General features: G+C 38.6%; 1 protein-coding gene across 4 annotated transcripts in view; it reads right to left on the bottom strand.

Annotated features, from left to right (window-relative positions):
* APC (APC regulator of WNT signaling pathway) overlaps positions 1–20,179 on the bottom strand; it is a 103,953-nt gene that overhangs the window by 33,465 nt on the left and 50,309 nt on the right. For all 4 annotated transcript variants that reach the window (XM_069775778.1, XM_069775774.1, XM_069775779.1 and 1 more), the window contains 5 exons: positions 15,948–16,032; positions 14,803–15,004; positions 8,124–8,232; positions 6,398–6,511; positions 2,391–2,474 (listed from right to left, as the gene is read on the bottom strand). In XM_069775778.1, coding sequence (XP_069631879.1) covers positions 2,391–2,474; positions 6,398–6,511; positions 8,124–8,232; positions 14,803–15,004; positions 15,948–16,032 — 594 coding nt within the window. The remainder of the gene's footprint in view (positions 1–2,390; positions 2,475–6,397; positions 6,512–8,123; positions 8,233–14,802; positions 15,005–15,947; positions 16,033–20,179) is intronic.

Genomic DNA, 20,179 nt, shown 5'->3' with positions numbered 1-20,179 from the left:
ACAAGTAGGAAACAAAGTAAGGGCAGCAGGAGGCTTGTATGGATGAGCAAGAGGCTTGTAACTGAACCTGGGCATTAAAAGGAAGAATACAAGAGGCAGAAGTGGGGTCACATAATCCAGGAGTAAGGAGTTGCTGTCTAGTCATGCACGGAAGTGAAGGGCAAGAAGAAAGGATTCTACAGGTATGTAGACAGCAAAAGGAAGACTAGGGAAAATGTGGGCCTTCCGCTGAATGGGGAAGGGGACCTGGTGACATAGGACACAGAAAAGGCCAAAGTACTCAATGCCTTCTTTGCCTCAGTCTTTACCAGTAAAACCACCCTTCAGGAATCCAGGTCCCTGAGACCAGAAGGAAGGTCTGGAGCAACGAAGACTTACCTTTGGTGGGGAGGACCAGGATAGGGAGAGCTTAAACAAACTGGACATATGCAAGTCCTAATGGCCTCATGGGTTGCACCCGTGGGTGCTGAGGGAGAGGGATGATGCCATTGTGAGGCCACTCTTGAATGGTCATGGCAGCAGGGAGAGGTTCCTTAAGACTGGAGTAAAGCAAATGTCACTATCCTCAAGAATAACAAGAAGGAAAATCAAGGAAACTACAGGCTCGTCAGCCTCACTTCAGTCCCTGGCAATTGAAGGTGATGGAGGAAATCCTCCTAGAAAGCATTCCCAAACACATGAAAGACAAGAAGGTGACTGGGAGCAGTCTGCAGGGTTTTACAAAGGTCACAGGCTTGACCCTTCTGCAATGAGGTGACTAGCTTGGTGGGTGAAGGAAGAGCAGCTGATGTTATTTACATCAGCTTTAGTAAGCCTTCAGACACTGTCTCCCATAACATCATCATAGACAAGCTGACAGTATGGGTTAGATCAGTGGACAGTGGATTGAAAACTGGCAGAACAGCTGAGCACCAGAGAATTGTGACCAGTAACACAAAGTCTAGTGGGAGGCTGGTAACTAGCAGTGTACCCCAGGGGTCAATATTGGGTCCAGTCCTGTTTAACAGCTTCATTAGTGAGCTGGATGATGGGGCAGAGTGCACCCTCAGCAAGTCTGCAGGTGACACCAAACTGGGAGGAGGGGCCGATACACCAGAGGGTCCCGCTGCTGTCCAGAGGGACCTGGAACAGGATGGAGAAATGGGCCAACAGGAACCTCACGCAGTTCAACAAGGGGAAGCGCAAAGTCCTGCACCTGGGGAGGAACAACCCCAGGCACCAGTACATGCTGGGGGACACCCAGCTGGGAAGCAGCTTGTCAGAACAGGACCTGGGGTCCTGGTGGGCAAGTTGAATAGGCTAGCAATGGACCCTTGTGGCAAAAAGTCTAACAGTATCCTGGGCTGCATGAAGAAGTGTGTTGCCAGCAGGCTGAGGGAGGTGATCCTTCTTCTACTCAGCTGGTGAAGCTGCATCTGGAGTACTGTGTCCTGTTCCAGCCTCCCCAGTACAATAAAGATATGGACTTACTGGAGCAAGCACAGCTGGGACTATTCAGCCTGGAGAAGAGAATGCTCAGGGGGGATCTCATCAATGTGTATAAACACCTGGATTGGCTAATATGTCAAAAGACCAGGCAACTTTGATTATACACACTATTGTCTGCTTCACTTACAAAACCAGATTTCCCCCCGAATCCTGCAATTATGAAATCATTATTTTTCAAAATGGAAAAATATACATTCCTTAGTAACCAAAATGCTACTCTGAGCTTTCACAGTAGTTACTCTGGGTGAAGATAAACCATAAAATATTCAGGTCCAACATAAAATTTATATTTAATTTACCAGTACGAGAAATGGAGTTGACCTTGTAAGTGAATTTCCACTGTGACAGCAGTTTTTGCTAATGGCAATTACTACTACAGACTTTGTATTTACAGAAAACATTATCTTGTATTTCTTAATACAGAACCCAACACTTAAATACTAAAAATATGCCAGGCTTCTACAATGAAGTCTGACAGAAGCTGTACTCACCCTCTTTTTAATCTTATCTCTCTCAAAAGACAAGCAAACCACAAAGGTGCTTATCAGAGATTCATATTTAGAAAGGCATGTACAACTGTTTGTTATAACTATTTGCTAAAACCAAGACTCAGCCTTTATAATACATTGCACTTTGCCATTCTTACTGAAATTTCAAATTAAACTTCTGATATATCATTAGTGATTAAAGTTCAATAGTAGCATGAAGACTAATCCAAGTATTCCACCCTCAGTTCACTGTTAAGAGAGCAAGTAACAGCCTACATATAAACTACTGATTAACTGTGACATCACTAGCTGATGGAAATAATCTTGCCTATCACTTTATTCACATAATTCAGGGTGTTTTTTAGAAAAAGATACATACCATAATACAAAGAAGGCAAATAATTGCTCACTAACCTCTGCTTCAACTGCTTGTGATTGCAGAAGCTGCCGTATACGAAGAATGTCCTTCTCTATTTGTTGAATTCTCGCCACCCTCACCTGAAATGAATGCATTTTTGTTTGATTTTGTTCAAAACTTCTTTTACTTACTGTATAGAATGGCAATATGAAGAGTTCTGTTCCAATACAGCTGACTACAAAACTACTTCATTCATGTGGTAATTCAAGTGTTCTTTGTAATAAAACACAGGCATGATTGCAAACATTTAAAGCTTAGTGGGTAGTTGGGTTTTTAATAAAACTGATACTCATTTGGATGTAATAGGTCATCATACAGTACACATTCAGGTATAAGAAAAATGCTCTAGTAACTTACACAATTTTCCTGTTTCTGAAACTGATACTTTGTGCAGATCTTTAGCAAATTATTTGACTTTCGTCTCAAATGTTAGAATTCTACTTGCCTTACAGAGATTTGAGAGAGATTTATATTTGCAGAGTGTCTTGAAGGTATGAAATCCTGAATGACTTCTATCATATTCAGTTACTATAATTATTTGGGAGTTTTGGTTATGCACAGCCTCTGAATATTTTCTGCTCCTACAAATCTCAAAGAATTTAACAGGCTAAGTACGAAGAAAACTACATACTGCTTCTTTGGTTTGTCTGGGATTTTATAGACATCTCTGAATCAGTCTTTTACAGCCATATTGCTACTCATTTCCCACTGCAACCATTCTGTGGTTAGTGAAGGGAATGTTAAAAAACCCAGATGTTACAGGATACATATACTCTATACAAGTTGTATTGTGAAGCAAAGGATGCATTAACTAAAGCAGCATAAACGTCAACATTTAGTAGAGATGCAAAGCTATGAACATTAAACTATAAATTTAATTTGAATTTGTAAAGCAAAGTATCAGAAAAAATGCCAATAAAAATTTGAAAGCTGCAGAGATAGACGCTTCAGCACAACATGAGGTAAACAGATAATTCATCCCGCCTTTGCTCCTGGATCAAGAAATTCTTAAGTATTAGAAAGAATATATTCCTGGAAATAACTGTGCATTGGTGACGTGATGCATGCAGAATATGTCTCTCATTGTCTTTAAGAGCAACTTAAATTTCCCCTTGAGTTTTTTTCTGTGTAACCAGCAATTTATTCCATAAATCCATCAAGAGAATCTGAATATCCACATATACACACCTAAACATGGGGAAGTATTTTTCTGCAGGTAGAAAAAAAAAAATTTAAAAAATTGCATGATTTGCCCAGTATCACTGATGGAGTCCTCAAGAGGGACAGGAATTCAATCCACCCTTCCCAATTTTAGTGCAGAGATTTAAATACCAGACTATTCTTCTTTCTACTAATTCATTATTTGTATTAGAGGGAAATCAAGGAGTTCCATTAACCAGGAGCATAACTTTGTACCAAACACTGTACAAACAGAAAAAAGAATGCGTGAGACTCCAGGATCCAAATTTTCTTATATCTGTAGTGGTCTGCTGTTTTAGCAACTTTTAAGGATTTTGGCATAAATTCTTATGACAATAAACACTTCTTGTGAGCTTTTAAGGAACTCTAAGCCTAAAAAAAGTGAGATCCTTCTTGTTCTGGCATGAAGGAAAAATAAAATTCTATGTGAACATGATTTCAGTCTTGGAATTGGAATTTTTATTTTTTATATTTTACACAAATTAAGTTTGCTTCTACTTATTACTAGGTATATAGGCTACAACATTTGAATAGTCAAAATAAAACATGTTAAGTATGGGGTTTTTTCACATTAAGAACTACCACGTGAAATTATAAGCTTCAGGGAATAGTACAAGTTAGTGTAAATAATTAAACACTAAAATAAATTGCTAACAGTCTTCTAGTGCATCTTTCTGAGTAATTGTTGTTGAGGCGTGTGCTTGTATATAATCTTCATAAAAGATAACATCAACAGTGAGTTGCTGTGAGCTAACTTGCTTCAGAAAGAAGAGGTTAAAGGAAGCAAAGCCCAATCATGACAGATGAAAGAAGATGGCCATTATCTTAAGGTCCACAAGAAAGGGTGGCTAGTGCATCAGTCGCTTGGGCAACAGCAGGTTATCAGCTCTCTCACAGAATAATCTTTGGGACTCTTAATACAGAGATGTCTGCAATGTCAGCCTTTATACAGCTGAACCATTCTCTCCCTTAAATCTATGTTTTGCATTGTATTGTGTGTCACAATCAGTTAGGGTGGAAAGAAAATACAGAGCAGAAAGAAAGCTGAAAAAGTAGCAAGTTCACTATACTTGCCAAATATGACTATTTCAGTTTGCATATTTAAACATCACAGTGAAATAATCCAGAATTTGCTTTTATGTATTTGTACACCAATGAACTTCTACACAGTTTTGGCACCTGTCCTTGATGAAATGAAACCAAGGGGAATTACCAGTCAAATTCACAAGAAGCACATGCAAAGTAGTTACTTCCTACTTTATAATCTTTATATAATCACAATAGACACTGCAATTTCTGTAAATATGTGTTACACATAAACAGTTGTGATAAGCCCATGGGCAAACATTAATTCAGAAAACCGTAAAATGTTTCAACATCTCTGGGTAGCATTTATTCTCTGCCTGAGGGCATTCAGAATTTTGCTAGCAGCCTACCATACCTATTTAGCTTAATTCACCTTACTCTAGCTTAAGTTTGTTAGCAGCAAAAAAACCTTCCCAGAAGTTCTAGTGTCAATGCTGTAACACTTTCTTCTGTAATAGGGGTAACCAGTTATCTGCAGACAAATCTGAGTCTGTTCTGCCTTCACTCAGGACTGGCTGACACAAGTTGCACAGCTGAATTCATGCAGGGCATCACCAGTGCTGATAAACCTTGATAACACAGCCATACAGCTTCCACATCAGAGCCAGTTATTATCCAGGCAGATTAAACTTGGCTCTGTCTGAGTACATCTATATAGACAAATCCCTACACAGCCTTTATGTACACACCTGACAATCGCAGGATATCTGTTTTGCTAAATACTTGTAACCGTAAGAATTTTCTGAAAAGTCCTACTGAATTACTTACTTTAAAATTTAAAGCAGCTTTTCTAATTACAAACAAAATTAATCAGAAATGTTTCTTATGTAGCAAAATTTTGTGTTGAGTAAACCTAGCAAGAAAAATAGAGCCTAAACAGCCTATTTTTATTGAAAGGACTTATTTTTATAACATTCACCATAAAAAAAACCAAACCAGACTATCTTACCAAGCTGGTTATTTAACATCTCTGGAAATAAATGGTAGGAAATAATACAAATTGTTGTTCTACTACCATGGGGGAATGGTTTTTATAACCAGCAAGCAACTGATTATTCCATTTACAGGTTCCACACAATTACATTCTGAGTTATACTTCCAAATGTGTAACATTTGCATGTAACATGATTTGCATACAGAATTGTACATGTCTTCATCATGAATGCAAAACAGCTCTTCATGAGAGCAAACAAATTCCAGATATGTATGTGAATTACTGTCATGGTTTAACTCCAGCCAGCAACTAAGCACCACACAGCCACTCACTTACTCACTTGAATACTTTGTTTTCAAAGATTATTCCTTGATACATGGTTTCTCATTAAGGAAACTTAACAAAAGTAGCTGGACTTTATTCTAAACTAAAAAGCATGAAAAAACCCAGCATGACAGATGCAAAACAGAGCAAATATATGATTGTTTGAAGCTAAAATGGTAATAAATTATAAACAAATAATCATTAAAAAGTATTTTCTTTTGAAGAAATTGCCTACCTCTGCCTACTCATAAGTCTTCTTCTGAACAGGCAGAGGAGGGTACTTTTTGCTGAGTAGTTATTTCCTATGTTCTGATTCCTATTTTTGTGTTTGAAAGGCCAACTAAATGCTCTAAGATATCACTGTGTTTACACACAGTTTAAAGATACAACTACCAATAATTGAATAAAAATGCAGGAAAACTTTTCCCCTTCCTTCTAATTATGAAAGACAAACTATACCTGTGCTCGCTTCTCCATGTCCTGACAAGTACCTAGTTGTTCTTCCATTGCAGCTCTGATTTGTCTTGCCTCATACTCCAGCTGCCTTCTGGTCATATCTGTTTGCAAGGAGAACTGAAATTGAAGTACAGAGAAGGCATTTTAGTAAATAACATTTATGTAAACTATGTATTTCTCTGAACAAAAGCAGAACAATTACTTTTCCACACCAAACTGCATAAACAAACAAAACATAGTAACAGATCCTTAAAATATGACTGCATTATTAAACATTATTATGTGTTCTTGTTTTTAACCAACAGACTACCTGTAAGTTCTGCCAAATGACTAAACGTAATAGATAAACATTGAGACAGTACCATTCTTACAAGCCTATAATATCTGGCTATTAACGAATGTCAGCATACCAATAAAATTGTTATGCATGCCATCTGAATCAGTATTTTCAGAAGTATTCAGGGGTATCAAACTACTGCACATAGTGATAGTATTCATCTGCCACCTACCCTATTTTTAACTATCCTAACTAAAAGGACAAGTGTTCAATTCAGGAACAACAACACAGCTTAAGGGAAGACATTCCAACCGATACAGATTTTTCAAGGCAGGAGCAAAGCACTTGACTGGTTTTGGACAATTACTCAGTTTGCAAATGAATGAGTCTCCAAGAGCAGTCCTTCCAGAAGACTGTACCAAGATCAGTTCAGAGAGTCAAAAAGAGACAATCATCTACAAGTACATAAAATGCTACTAAAAAGAATGGGATCTGTCATTTTGTTGTGGCTGGAGTAAGTAGTAATGGATATAAATTATCACAAAAGAGATTTAGTGTAGATGTTAAGTAAGACATTCTAATCATAAGAAGGCCTAAGTTAATTCATTACCTATGAAACTGGGGAGACAATCTTAAAACCTACAACAGAGTGACACAGACACAGCTGTGTCCTTGGGAAGGGTTCGCACTTGATCAAGATCCTTTTCAGATCTTCTCCCCTTGCTTCTGGTGCTCTGATAAGCTCAGCCATGACTCAGTGTTACATTTGCTGAAGTGCAGCTGCTCCACCCCGTCACGGAAGCGTTTCCATTCTCTGTTTCCATTTCCAAGTGGCTGACTGATTCCTGATCAGGTAAAGACATGTAACCAGGTCTTCCCAACACTGTATGTGAGAAGGAATGCACTGCAAATATATCCAAGTTGCTGAGCTCTGACAACAGGAAAACCTGTGCTATCTGGCTTCATTATCTCAGATAACGGTGACTTGACGATAAATAGTTTGGAGATGCCAAGGTAAAAGCTTAGAGCAACAATACGTGCACAGGCTATAGCACCACTTTCTTGCTGTTATAAATTAAGAGCTCCTTAATTGTCTCTTAGGCTAATATTGCTCTCAAAAAGAAAAGAATCCACTAAATAACAGAATGGATAGAGAAAAGACCTTTGGAGGATAGAGTTAAGGAAGCAGCATACTGACATGTAATTCATTTGTCGCCATGACTTTGCAGTGCTCCTCTCTATCACTGACAAAATTCATACCTATCAGTATAAATGTGTAAAATTATATACGAAAAATGCATTGTTTAGGCTAAGCTAGTTTTACATAGTGAATAAATAATGTTTTAAATTAAAATAATAGTAGAGAAAGTCACCAACTTCACAAAATACACAGAGCATTTAAACAGAGATCACAGCACCAGATACATGACCAAACATACTGAAGGTACTTACATTTTCAGTAAGGGGGAGACTATCAATCCTTTTAGTCAGGTTCTGAAGCTGGGCATAATACCAGTCCTTTTCTTTCTCTTCCTTCTCAAGCTCCGCAAGCAGAAGGGATCTATTAAAAACAGAAGTGGAAAATGTCTCACTGTTAAGACCTCACTACCATACGTAGGTACAGAAATAGGCATTGATACCCATGTAAAAGGTTGAATGAGAAAGAAGGTTTGAAGAGGGCACTAAGATGACATTTGAGAAGGTGGGTGCAGTTCCGTACCCCTAGCTAATCAACCTATCCATTCCTCTGTGCTAAGCAAGTCACTAGCTTCTTGTATATCGGGTCCACATCTATAAAAGAGAAAAATACCTACACTTCTCTACAAAACCACTTTGAAATCTAAAGCTAAGAGGCATTTTGTGAAAGCAAAAACCAGTTATTAGTCATGTGCTAACTTGTATTCTGCTTCTTTTAGACAATATGGTTTGTACAATGCATCAAACTACATTTAAGAAAAGGCCTGGATGTTAAAGGAGCGTATACAGCCCTGAATTACATTACTGAATTAAATTATCTCATCTGCCTTCGCAGTGTGTCCTGCTTTCAGCTGGGATAGTTACTTTTCTTCGTAGTAGCTGGTATGGGGCTACGTTTTGGGTTTGTGCTGAGAACAGTGTGATAACCCAGGGCTGTTGTCGTTACTGCTGAGCAGTGCTCACACAGAGTCCAGGCCTTTTCTGCTTCTCAGCCCACCCCACCAGCGAGCAGGCTGGGGGTGCACAAGAAGTTGGGAGGGGACACGGCCGGGACAGCTGACCCCAACTGACCACAGGGATGTTCCACACCATATGGCGTCATGCTCAGCAAATAGAGCTGAGGGAAGAAGGAGGAAGGGGAGGATGTTCAGAGTGATGGCGTTTGTCTTCCCAAGTAACTGTTACGTGTGATGGAGCCCTGCTTTCCTGGAGATGGCTGAACACCTGCCTGCCGGTGGGAAGTGCTGAATGAATTCCTTGGTTTGCTTTGCTTGTGTGTGTGGCTTTTGCTTTACCTACTAAACTGTCTTTATCTCAGCCCATGAGTTTTCTCACCTTTACCCTTCTGATTCTCTCCCCCATCCCACTGGGTGGATGGGGGAAGTGAGCAAGTGGCTCTGTGGGGCTTAGTTTCTGGCTGGGGTTAAACCACAACACAGTGTCTCCTTACTAACTTTGTCACCCATACCAAACTATCGGTAAAGCACACAAAAAATCGAGCTATTTTTATGAGTATTAAAAATACTTTAAAAGAGTATTTTCCATCAAATGTTATAGACAGGATACATTTGCAGCTGCTTAAAACATTTTAAATGGGTATCTTAAGCATGCTGCATACCTGAGTAGTAGATGAGAAATATAAGATTACTATATGCAGGCTACCAAGAAAATAATTTGTTAGAAGTTTTACGTACTATTTTATCAATCCTTCATGAACTACCTTTATACAGTTGTAAATTTTATCAATATAGTTATATAGCATTCATTGTTACAGCACTTTTCAAAATATGCATTAACATTTTCAGGCAAAATCTGACCAAGTAGGAGTACACAGAAAATCCACTCGTTTTTTTTGTTGGGGGGGGGGTTTTGCCCTTTTTTTCTTTTTTTCCTCAAAATACAAGTTTTATTAGTTTCTTATAAATGCTTTCTGTGAGCACTCTTCTTCCTTCTGACATTTTAATACTGCTCATTAACATTAATGGAAATGCTAAAATCAACACTTAGCCAGAAGACAGAAAGCTGCATATAAGTTTGCCCAGTATTATTTCCCATGCCTTAACTTCCGCATCCCTCTCTAAACTCAGGTTGTGATCTTTCTGAGCAAGAGCCCCATGAACCTTTACAAAGCACACAAACACATTATGGATAACTACTGTAAGTCATTAAGGAACAAAAACACAGCATACAACAAAAATACAAATTTCCCCTGATTGCTTTGATAATGCATCCCACCCATGGTTTGAGATGGGAGATAATCTAACTTCCACAGGACAGAACTTCATCTAGAAGGAAGAATTTAAAAATATGTATTTTGAAGGATCTGTTTGACTTAGTTCCTGCTTTTAAAATGTTTCAAACTAGTTTTAATGACTTAACATTTATACTCCATACCCAATGCAAGTGACCTGACTAGTGTTCAACTGGAAAATTAAAATTTACAGAATCCCTCACTTCAGCTGCAAAAGACTGAAAAACTACACACATCTAAGTGTGCTGACTGTTTTTAAACATGAACAATGACATAAATTTCCAGATTTGATTCAACAGTTATGTTGAAACAGAACTGTTTTAAGAAGTCAAGACTACACATTAAGTCATTTACTGGGCAGGTTTTACATCAGACAGGTTTACAGTCAAAATCAGTGAAAAGAAGCAATAAACACCAATTACCATACCACTGCAGGTAACTGTAGCAGGATTACAGGAAAACAGTAATTCTTCAGCCACAAGGATGGGGCTGGCAGGAATTCCTTAAGTCCTTTAGACAGACTGAAGGAAAAGCTAATGGATGGTGCTCAGGGAAAGCCTGTGCGGAAAGTAATTTTTTTCAGCCTCCCACCTGCCCATCTTCTTAACATATAACCCGGATGCCTGATCTCTGCGCACGCAGGCATTCTGCATGGCTTCCCTTCTTAGCACCTTGGGTGCCCATGCACCAGTTGTGTCCAGTTTGTGAAATCAAATTTGCAAAAGCAAAATTAATGCAATCCTTATAAAAAGTATTTTTACCATATGAGGATTTGAAAATGTTAAAGGATTGACTAGTTCTGCCTCTGGATGTCAAAGAAGTGGTAGTAGAAATGGGAGGCATTACTTTCAGCTAAGTGAACATGTGATTAAGTTTCTCTTGTAAAATGTAAAGTATTCAGTTTGTGAGACACTGTGTCATTCAATCTGTTTTGACATGCACAATGGATGCTAGAAGCAAGAAAAGAACTTAGGAACCATAAATGCTGCATAAACAACATAATGCATGACCTGAGGGCAACTCCTTTAACTTAATAGTGTCATTTTAGCTTTTGAGTAATGCTTTATTTGGGATTACTAGTTTGGTATGACTGCTCCATGAGAATTGAGGTTTTAACAATGTCTTTAAGGTTGCTCAGCACAAAGCCTGAAGGGTTGGTACAACTATAGCAGGTTGCACTTCAATTTCCTTGAAAATAAGCAAGTCTCTGTAGATATGCCTGTGACAAGCTGCTCCCCACACTTAACATTACTGTCAGATACTACACCAACCAGAAGTACAGCTCCTTCTCAGCCTTCTGGAACCTCCTGACGTTAGGAGAGCATTTAAGGTAGAAGAGCTGTTACTAATCACGGAAAAAAATTCATGGAAAAACACAGTGCAGTTATTCCACCTTTTTATATGCCAGAATTGTTTACAACAAGGCTTTCACAGTACCACAGAAAATTCTGTTCTCTGTCATACACTGTCAAGTTCAGTGAGAATTCAGCAAGGCAAATGAAGCAAGCTTTTGGAACTTCACACTACTTTTATGAGTTAACAAAAAGAAGTTTCCAATTTGAACTGCTTTTCTGAAGGGTGGGTATTTTGAAACAATTCTCTAATGTGGTATTTTTGAAGCTCCCAACAATATATGAAGCTAAATGAATGCAGAAAAGGGGTTTCTTCTTTTGGAAATCTTTTCTGCATAACCATGTCAATGTTATTCCCAGTTAAAAGGGAGAAGGGAAACAAACTACATGCTACTCTACTTGCATTATGTAAATTACAATTATAATTAATACTTTCACTTAAATTGGCAGGTAATAAAATCTTGAAAATGACACACTCCTGATAGATGCTGTAAAGACTTAGGTAAGCCATACAGTCAGACAAAGGGAGAGAAGAGTAGAGGGAGAAAGCAGTCATGAGACAGAGAAAATGCTCAAAATCAAGTTTAAGAAAAAAAAAGGGTGGCATAAACCAGAAGGAATAACAAGGCATACATTTTTGTAAAATATTCACCACAACATTATCATCTTTAGTGGTAAATTACAGAATTTACAAAGTTGAGATTATTAAATCTTCTAAATTGCAAAAGGCAAACCAACAGAAAAAGTAACCTGCAGTGTACTCTGAAATGTTTTGTTGTTGATACAGTGTCTTACCAAATAAACCTTGGTAAGGTTTTTTTTAATGAACAGCATATTCTAAATTGGCAACCAAAAAACATACATCACTCCACTTTTTTCTCTTTTCTTTTTTTGACTTTGAAATTAGAGGAGAGCCAAGCAAATGAGAAACAGGCAGATAATTTCAACTTCATTCTGGCAAGTGAATCGATTAATCTTCCCCTCAGAAGATCACTTTTAGCCAAGCTAAATAATTTTTTCAATACAAAACAAATTTTAGCAATTTTTTTCTTACTTGTTTACTTTAATAAACATCTAGTGAATTAGTTTATTAATAAACGTCTTGGGAATTTGCCAAGTTCACACACAGTTAGTACATGATTTGGTCCTTGCCCAAACACTGTAGCCTGTGAGCAGCATATATTGTGCCAGCGTGTTAAGATACTGACTGGAAATGTTACCCTGCTGCAGGTTTCCAAAAAATGTTAGTTTCTTCTAAATAATTTTAATATTTTGAGGCTTGTCAAGTTCCATGAGTTCTTTGAAAATCTGTTTAAGTGCCAAATAAAATTCCACTAGCAAATAACATGTGTTTATATACATGTTTAGAAACACAGAAACTTAGTTAAGTATGCCAAACAAGTTCAGACACAAAGCATAGGAAAACAAGTGGTTAATCTTCGTTCAGAAATTGTACTGATTTCACACACATGGTCCTACACCCCCCACCCCAAGTTCTGATTCATTTGGCTACCCAGGGTCTGCATCAATGCCCCACGCATTCCTACATGTCCCCTGAAACAGCATAAAGAATAGGGCAGTTTCGATTATCCATCATTTCACTATTAATGAAGCCAGATGTGATCTGGCCATGCCTCTACAGATCTTCTCCACAGCATAAATCTTACCCCATCAGCTATGACAGTAACACTGCCTAAGCTCATCTGAAATTAAAATATCCATATCCCTTTTTTTCAGCATTATTTGCAACGAAGACCAGTTCACTGCCTAAGCTGTCTTTATTGCCAAGAAAAAAGTCCAAAGAACTATCACCTTAGAATCCGTAAGAGTGGGAAAGGATCACAGATCATAAATCAGATGTGCTAACAACCCTGAAGAACTCCAGCTGCTATAAATTAATACTCTTTATTCGAAGGTACCCAGAGTTCACTTGAATCGTAACTGAAAGTCCTAACTACACTTAGAGATTTTAGCATTACATGCGGTAAAAAACAGCACTGGAAGAATTCAAACAAGTACTCTGTTTTGTCAAGTTGGAAAATGACAGACACATTAGATTCTTGAAGACTGGGATGAGCAAGTGGGAAGAGATTCCCAAATTCCTAAATATTCCTATGCAGCTCCTCAGGAATCTAGATTTTATGCAACAGAACAAATACGATTAGTGATCCTGAACTAGAATAGAGTGGCTGCTAGAAGAGGCTCAGTGTGGACCCATGGGAAGTTACTTTCATTCTATTGACAGGACCAAAAGAAAGGGAGCTAGAAATAGTACCTTGGAAGAAAAGTGTACTCCTCTCAGCTCTTGACTGCAAAAATTTCACTGAATACCAGGAAAGGCCCTTTAGAGGAGGGGTTTCTGAAGGGCTGCCCACAAACCACTTATTACCCACCCACCAAACTTTTGTATTAAGACTCCGAAGTGGATTTTTTTGCTTGCTAATGACTACTAGGCATAAAAATATTGTGTTGCTGTTTATTTGGGTTTGCAGCCCTTTTGCAGCCCCCAGCTTGATATCCCATCCATTAAGTACCAGTCAATGACCAAATCTTTAGGAAACCCTGTCTTATGGACAGGCTTATGAAAGCATCTGGGATTTCAGTCAGGTTCATTTTAAAATAGAAAGATGTCTTCAGCGGAAACAGCTGCATGCTCTTTGCATTTTCTTTATAAGCGATTCATAAGTACTACAAATCTGTATTATGTCCTGAAAGTATGTTCTTCCTACTAAATGGATACCACTACCTTCCAAGAAAAGAAATTCCATGATTTTGTCAACATAAAACATCAGATGGGAACAGCATCTTGAAGATAAGAATAAATATCTTTGTTTGGCTGACAGGTTTGCTGAGAGAGCAGAATCACTAGGTAAATGTCTGCTAACAGTAAATAACTGATCAACCAGCTATGGTAGTTATAACCACTTGCGAAAAAGAGAAGAGATTGCACCATCACATTGTTACAGTTTCAGCACTTATCAACACTGGTGAGGAGATATGGAGGTGTTCGGGATGCTCCACCCCCTCTCTCTAAATATATTTCAGATGCTGACAATCTGCTGATCAAAATAAAAGAACCTTCAGCAAACAAAGAGTAACAATGAAATGCATATATGAAGAAGCAGTAGAGACTGTATGATGTGCTCTAAGATTTTTTTTTTTTATTTTTTTGTGTGCACCTAAATATAATGTAGACTCCTGGTTTCCTTACCTGTCAAGATAAATATACCAGTGATCAAAACCATATGCATGACAGCTAAATACTAGGTGTAAAATTTCATGTTAAAATTAGAAGTCAATCCATACTAGATGAATAAACAAAGGAATTTACCTCTCTTTTTCTAGCTCTTCTAAATAACCAGTGCTTTCTCTGCTTCCATTCATAAATCCTCTTCTTGGAAATGATCCCATGGGAACAGGACTGCACTCTCCTGAACGGCTTGACACAGACCCTTCCCGGCTCCCATAAGAACGCACAGACACCTTTGGCCTTAACTTCACTCCAGGGAAGTTGGTACTTTCCAAGTTCAGTTCTGGATAATAAAGAGCAAACATTTTCAGAGTTGAAGTTCAGCAGCACAAATTTAAAAGATCATTTCTATCTTAATTTCTTATTTCCTAAACAAATCCATGACTTTTTGATGGCAACATTTTGCATGGAAATCCACAGAATAACGTAATGTGAACAAAACCAATCTTAATGATACATTTGGAGACTACTAGCCATCTGAGCAGATGGCCAAACTGCAATCCTGACAATCAGGACAATATCCCCCACATGAGCCTGCCTGCCTCTTTCCCAGAGGACTTAAGAAATGGGCAGTTTTGCATAAATGTCATATTAATTGTTCTTGTGGCCCACTTCCTAATAGCTTCTTTCTCAGATATCCTGCAGATGCTTCACTGTCAGGTAAATGATGACAACTTTGCTCACCACAGGGCCTTTAAATGTAGACATCCCCTATGAAATTTCTGGTTCAGTGGTAGGGATAATGGATGCACACAGGGAGTCAGAGGTCTGGGCTTGTTTTGCACATCCCATATAACAGGATGATGCACATTACAGCACATGCTCTAGGGAAGGGGGCATCAATTTGCAGCGCAACAGACACAATTCCAGTAATATGACATGGAGAGGGCAGGGCATGCAAACAAGTTTAGAAAATTGGTGGAACTAATCCATCATTAGCTTAAACAAATATATATTTTCTGAAGAACTGAATTAAATGTGAGTTATATCAAAAGCAATTTGTATGAAGCCCTAGGGTAACAGTAGCAAAAGCATAAAAGCAGCATAGGAACATACTTTTTTTGAGAATGTGTCTTAAAATGCTTAGCAACAATAACAGGCACTGCGACTATGCCTAACCATCAGTCAGCACTGGAAAGAAGACGCAGCTGAGCTGAAAATTTTATCCTGAAGAAAAAACAACTGAGAAACAAATGAACTCACTTAAAACATAATTCTAGATTTACCTTTAAGTCGTTCCAGTAAGTCAATTTGTCCAGAGGACGCCATTGCCTCATCTTCAATACTTCCTTGTAGCTGTTTCAGCACCTCCTGTGAGAAATAAAGCTTAATTAAGAAATCCTCACAATAATAAACCACAAGGTAAATACATCTTATCCTGCCTCAAGTGCACATTTATGTAACAGCTACTGAGACACTGATGTAAACTATATTTCATGTGAGCAGTGATCAAGTGTCATAATTTTAATTGCCATCAAATACATTCTACAGTATTTCCCCAAGCACTGTCATGATATAAAGTATATCCTGAATAACTCATCCTCTCTGGTAGTCCAATGTATCGGCTTATTTAAAAGTTCTTCTCAAAGTGAATACCAGTTATCTTGAATTTACAGATGGAGAATTGAAAGCACAGAGAAATTAGCTAAATTTCTCCATCTGTGTACCTGAAGTTAGTCTTGAAAAAATAAAATTTGAACACCCCTGAAAGTTACAGAAGTATCTTGAATACCACACTTTTTAAACTCCAGAGATATCGGAGCAGAACTGATCCCCAAGATTTATTTTCTGTGAGGCTTTAGCACCACTGTAAACCAGCAAAGTCATATTATTCTTACTACTACGACTGCTACTACCATCAATGCTACCACCACGTGCTGGTTTGGGCTGGGGCAGAGTTGATTTTCTTCATAGTAGCTGGTATGGGGCTACGTTTTGGGTTTGTGCTGAGAACAGTGTGATAACCCAGGGCTGTTGTCGTTACTGCTGAGCAGTGCTCACACAGAGTCCAGGCCTTTTCTGCTTCTCAGCCCACCCCACCAGCGAGCAGGCTGGGGGTGCACAAGAAGTTGGGAGGGGACACGGCCGGGACAGCTGACCCCAACTGACCACAGGGATGTTCCACACCACATGGCGTCATGCTCAGCAGATAAAGCTGGGGGAAGAAGAAGGAAAGGGCGGACATTCAGAGTGATGGTGTTTGTCTTCCCAAGTAACTGTTACGTGTGATGGAGCCCTGCTTTCCTGGAGATGGCTGAACACCTGCCTGCTGGTGGGAAGTGGGGAATGAATTCCTTGGTTTGCTTTGCTTGTGTGTGTGGCTTTTGCTTTACCTACTAAACTGTCTTTATCTCAACCCATAAGTTTTCTCACTTTTACCCATCTGATTCTCTCCCCCATCCCACTGGGAGGGAGGTGAGTGAGTAGCTGCGTGGGGCTTAGTTGCTGGCTGGGGTTAAACCATGACACACCACCACACCTATGAGGAAAAGACTTAAGATTTCTTTATGGTGTCATATTATTTGGCTTATTACTACTACTGCTGCTAGCACCACCACACCTACAAGACAGAGATTTAGGACTCCTTCATGCACCTGAAGCTTCAAAGCCAAGAATATTGTCGTGTGCTGCTGAAACTATGTATGATAAAATGATAGGGCTGAAGGAACATACTTCTAATGCACAAAAAGATTCATAGTAAACAATGACAGCTACACTAAAAGGGCCTTCTAAGCCCCCAGGTCCCTAAAGCTCAGTGGCCTAAATTCAGGTAGAAAATTAAATGCAAGTTAGTGAATACCTTTTGTAGATCATAATGGCAGACACATCAATAGCAAATATAAATTGAAAAGACTGGCCACAAGGCAAAAAGCTCTTACTGGAATTTAAAATATCATTTTTCATACTGTGCCATAGAAAATATTTTTAGAAGCAGCAATAGTCAGGAAATGAAAACAATTTTCAGTAACGAAAGGTACTCCATACTTTTCATACATACACCCAGAATTGCACTTCTGTTCAGACCTGAAAACTAATGACTTTTAGACAATTTAAAATATCTCCACATCACTGTTTTGCTCTTTTAAGAGCCTAGCATACCTTACTATCAACATTAATGGTTCAATAGTTCTTATACAGAAGGTATCTTTTAAATGCATTTTGCTCTTTTCAAAGGAAACAAAACGGCATCTACAAGAAGTCAAGGTATTCTTTAAACAGACACACTACTGAGCTTTTCTATATGCAAAGTATTGTTTCTTGTACCAAAAAAAAAAAAAAAAAAAAGTAAAAGGATTTTGAGTAAAGAACTGTACAGGCTTCTGGGGAAATAATCTCCAAGCACTAGACTCAGAGTAAACGGTAGCAGCCCAGTCACTGCAGCCACCCACCGTGTAATTAGATGCTGGTACTCTAGGAAGAGTACAGACATGCTAATTATGTTTACACTGTTTTGTGGAAATAATTCTGCAGGTGGAGTTGAGGCCAAATTCCCCAATTTAGATGTTGCCCGACTGATGGAGTCAATGTGTGTCCGCATTTGCATTTTAGTTTGGATCAGTCTGATGCCAGACTCCTGTCTGCCCCACCAGCTGTACTTCGGTTCACATCTCAGGGTGATCTCTAAGCATGAATCGAATCCCTTTCCAATCAAACCAAGACAGCAGTTACACTCAAGTCTGCTAATGGGCATTCACTCCTATGGGACTAGCTGGAGCTAGTCCAAAAACAAAATCCTCTGAAACATACACAGTATGCATGCTGGGTCCACAACGTAATTCATCTACAGACCTGCTCTTACTGCACTACCTGTTAATGCTGGCATAGCCTTTAGGATCAAGTCTGGTGTGATAAAAATCACTACTCTCAGAAAGATGTCTCCACTGTGCTTGTGCTTTTAAGTACATTCACAAGGGCATCCTCATTAGCCACACAGCCCAGCCATCTCTATACGTAACATCTGCCTTGTCAGCAAAGTCAGACAAACAAGTAATCTGGTGTTTTTCAAAGAAGGACTCCTACATTATCTGACGTAACAGCAGATAACATTTGCAGACAGCAGTCTTAGCTGAAAAGCCTAAAAGGGCAATGTGGGTATGTGGAGTGGTCCTGGGATTTTTGCAGGCTTCTGAAAGACCTGTCAACTCAGATAAATTTAGAAATAACTAATGAATCCCTTTCCTCTGAGAACAGCACCTTGGTGCAGGGGAAAAAAAACCAACAGAAACATCTAGCTCCTCTTCCCATTCTCTTCTTCAGAGCCTCTTTCTCACCTCTCTGTGTGGCAGTTCTGTGATTTCAGAAATCTTATGTTCAGGATACTTTCCTACATAATGAGTCTTCCTTCTTCAAAAGCCAATATGAACAGCTAAGTGGAAATACTATCATCTTTTCCTGTGCTACCAAATTACATGACTGAGGTGTCCAGGCAGCTAGGGACTGCTCTTTCTGAATACTGGCAACAGTTAAACATTAGCATATCGGATTGCATCTCTCAATTTTCTCTGCCACAACTCATTTAGTTTGTAACTTTTAGTTTTTGAATTATACCCTCTTTTTCAACAGCACATGCATTTTTTTCACATTAGTAGGCAAAGCGTTCTTTTCTATATTTTTCTACATTTCTTTTTAATAGTAACATTGTAAAGTAACAATGCTGTTATGAGGCTATGACATCAGTTTCAAACTCAATCGCTGCACGCTTTGAAATCTAACCTGACAAAGCAGACAAAGGTTAGAGAGGGAGATGCAGCCCCTGGGCCAGGCAGTGGTGGAAAATGAGGCAGTGTGCTAAAATGACAAATTAGGGAATTTACAGTTTTACTTGAATACAGGAACAGAGAAGTTTTCTGCAATAGCCCATCTGGAGGAAATACAGCAAGTTATCTATTACTGTAATAATGCAAATTTTTATTTATTCACTTACTATAACTCCAGGACTCAACACTAATGTTGTTTACATGCAGTTCTCCCATTCCCCGCCCCCCCCCCCCCCAAGATTAATACAGTGCTTTGAAATAGTACTTTCCCATGATAATTTTATATTACATTTGATATGTCTGCTAAATAGTGTAAAATCTTCTGCACAAATAAACCTGAATCAATTTAACTAAAGTTAGATTAATACTCCCTTTAGTTATGCAAGTTTGAATAAATATATTAGTAGCAGTTTATAGCATAATTCTAAGCAAATTCCTTACTGACTTAGTAGTGACTTACTGAAAAAAATATGCAAACCTAAGTGTATCTATAAGGAAGGCTGCAAAGTTTTTTCCTGTTCTTTTAAAGAATGTAAAGTCAAATTATTTTAATGGTCACTTAAATATAACCTAGTTTATCGTCCTACTGCAGAAGTACAAAAGAATGCTTTTGGAAACGGAGCTGGCCCTATGACTCATCATCATTCAAAAAGGTTTCTGCCTTCACAGTCTCTGGACTGTGAAGTACAGAAACAAAGTAC

Source organism: Haliaeetus albicilla, chromosome Z, assembly GCF_947461875.1.
Source record: "Haliaeetus albicilla chromosome Z, bHalAlb1.1, whole genome shotgun sequence".
Classification (NCBI taxonomy): Eukaryota; Metazoa; Chordata; class Aves; order Accipitriformes; family Accipitridae; genus Haliaeetus; species Haliaeetus albicilla.
Note: the sequence above shows the minus strand (reverse complement) of the source record. Positions and strands in the feature narration are given on the sequence as shown.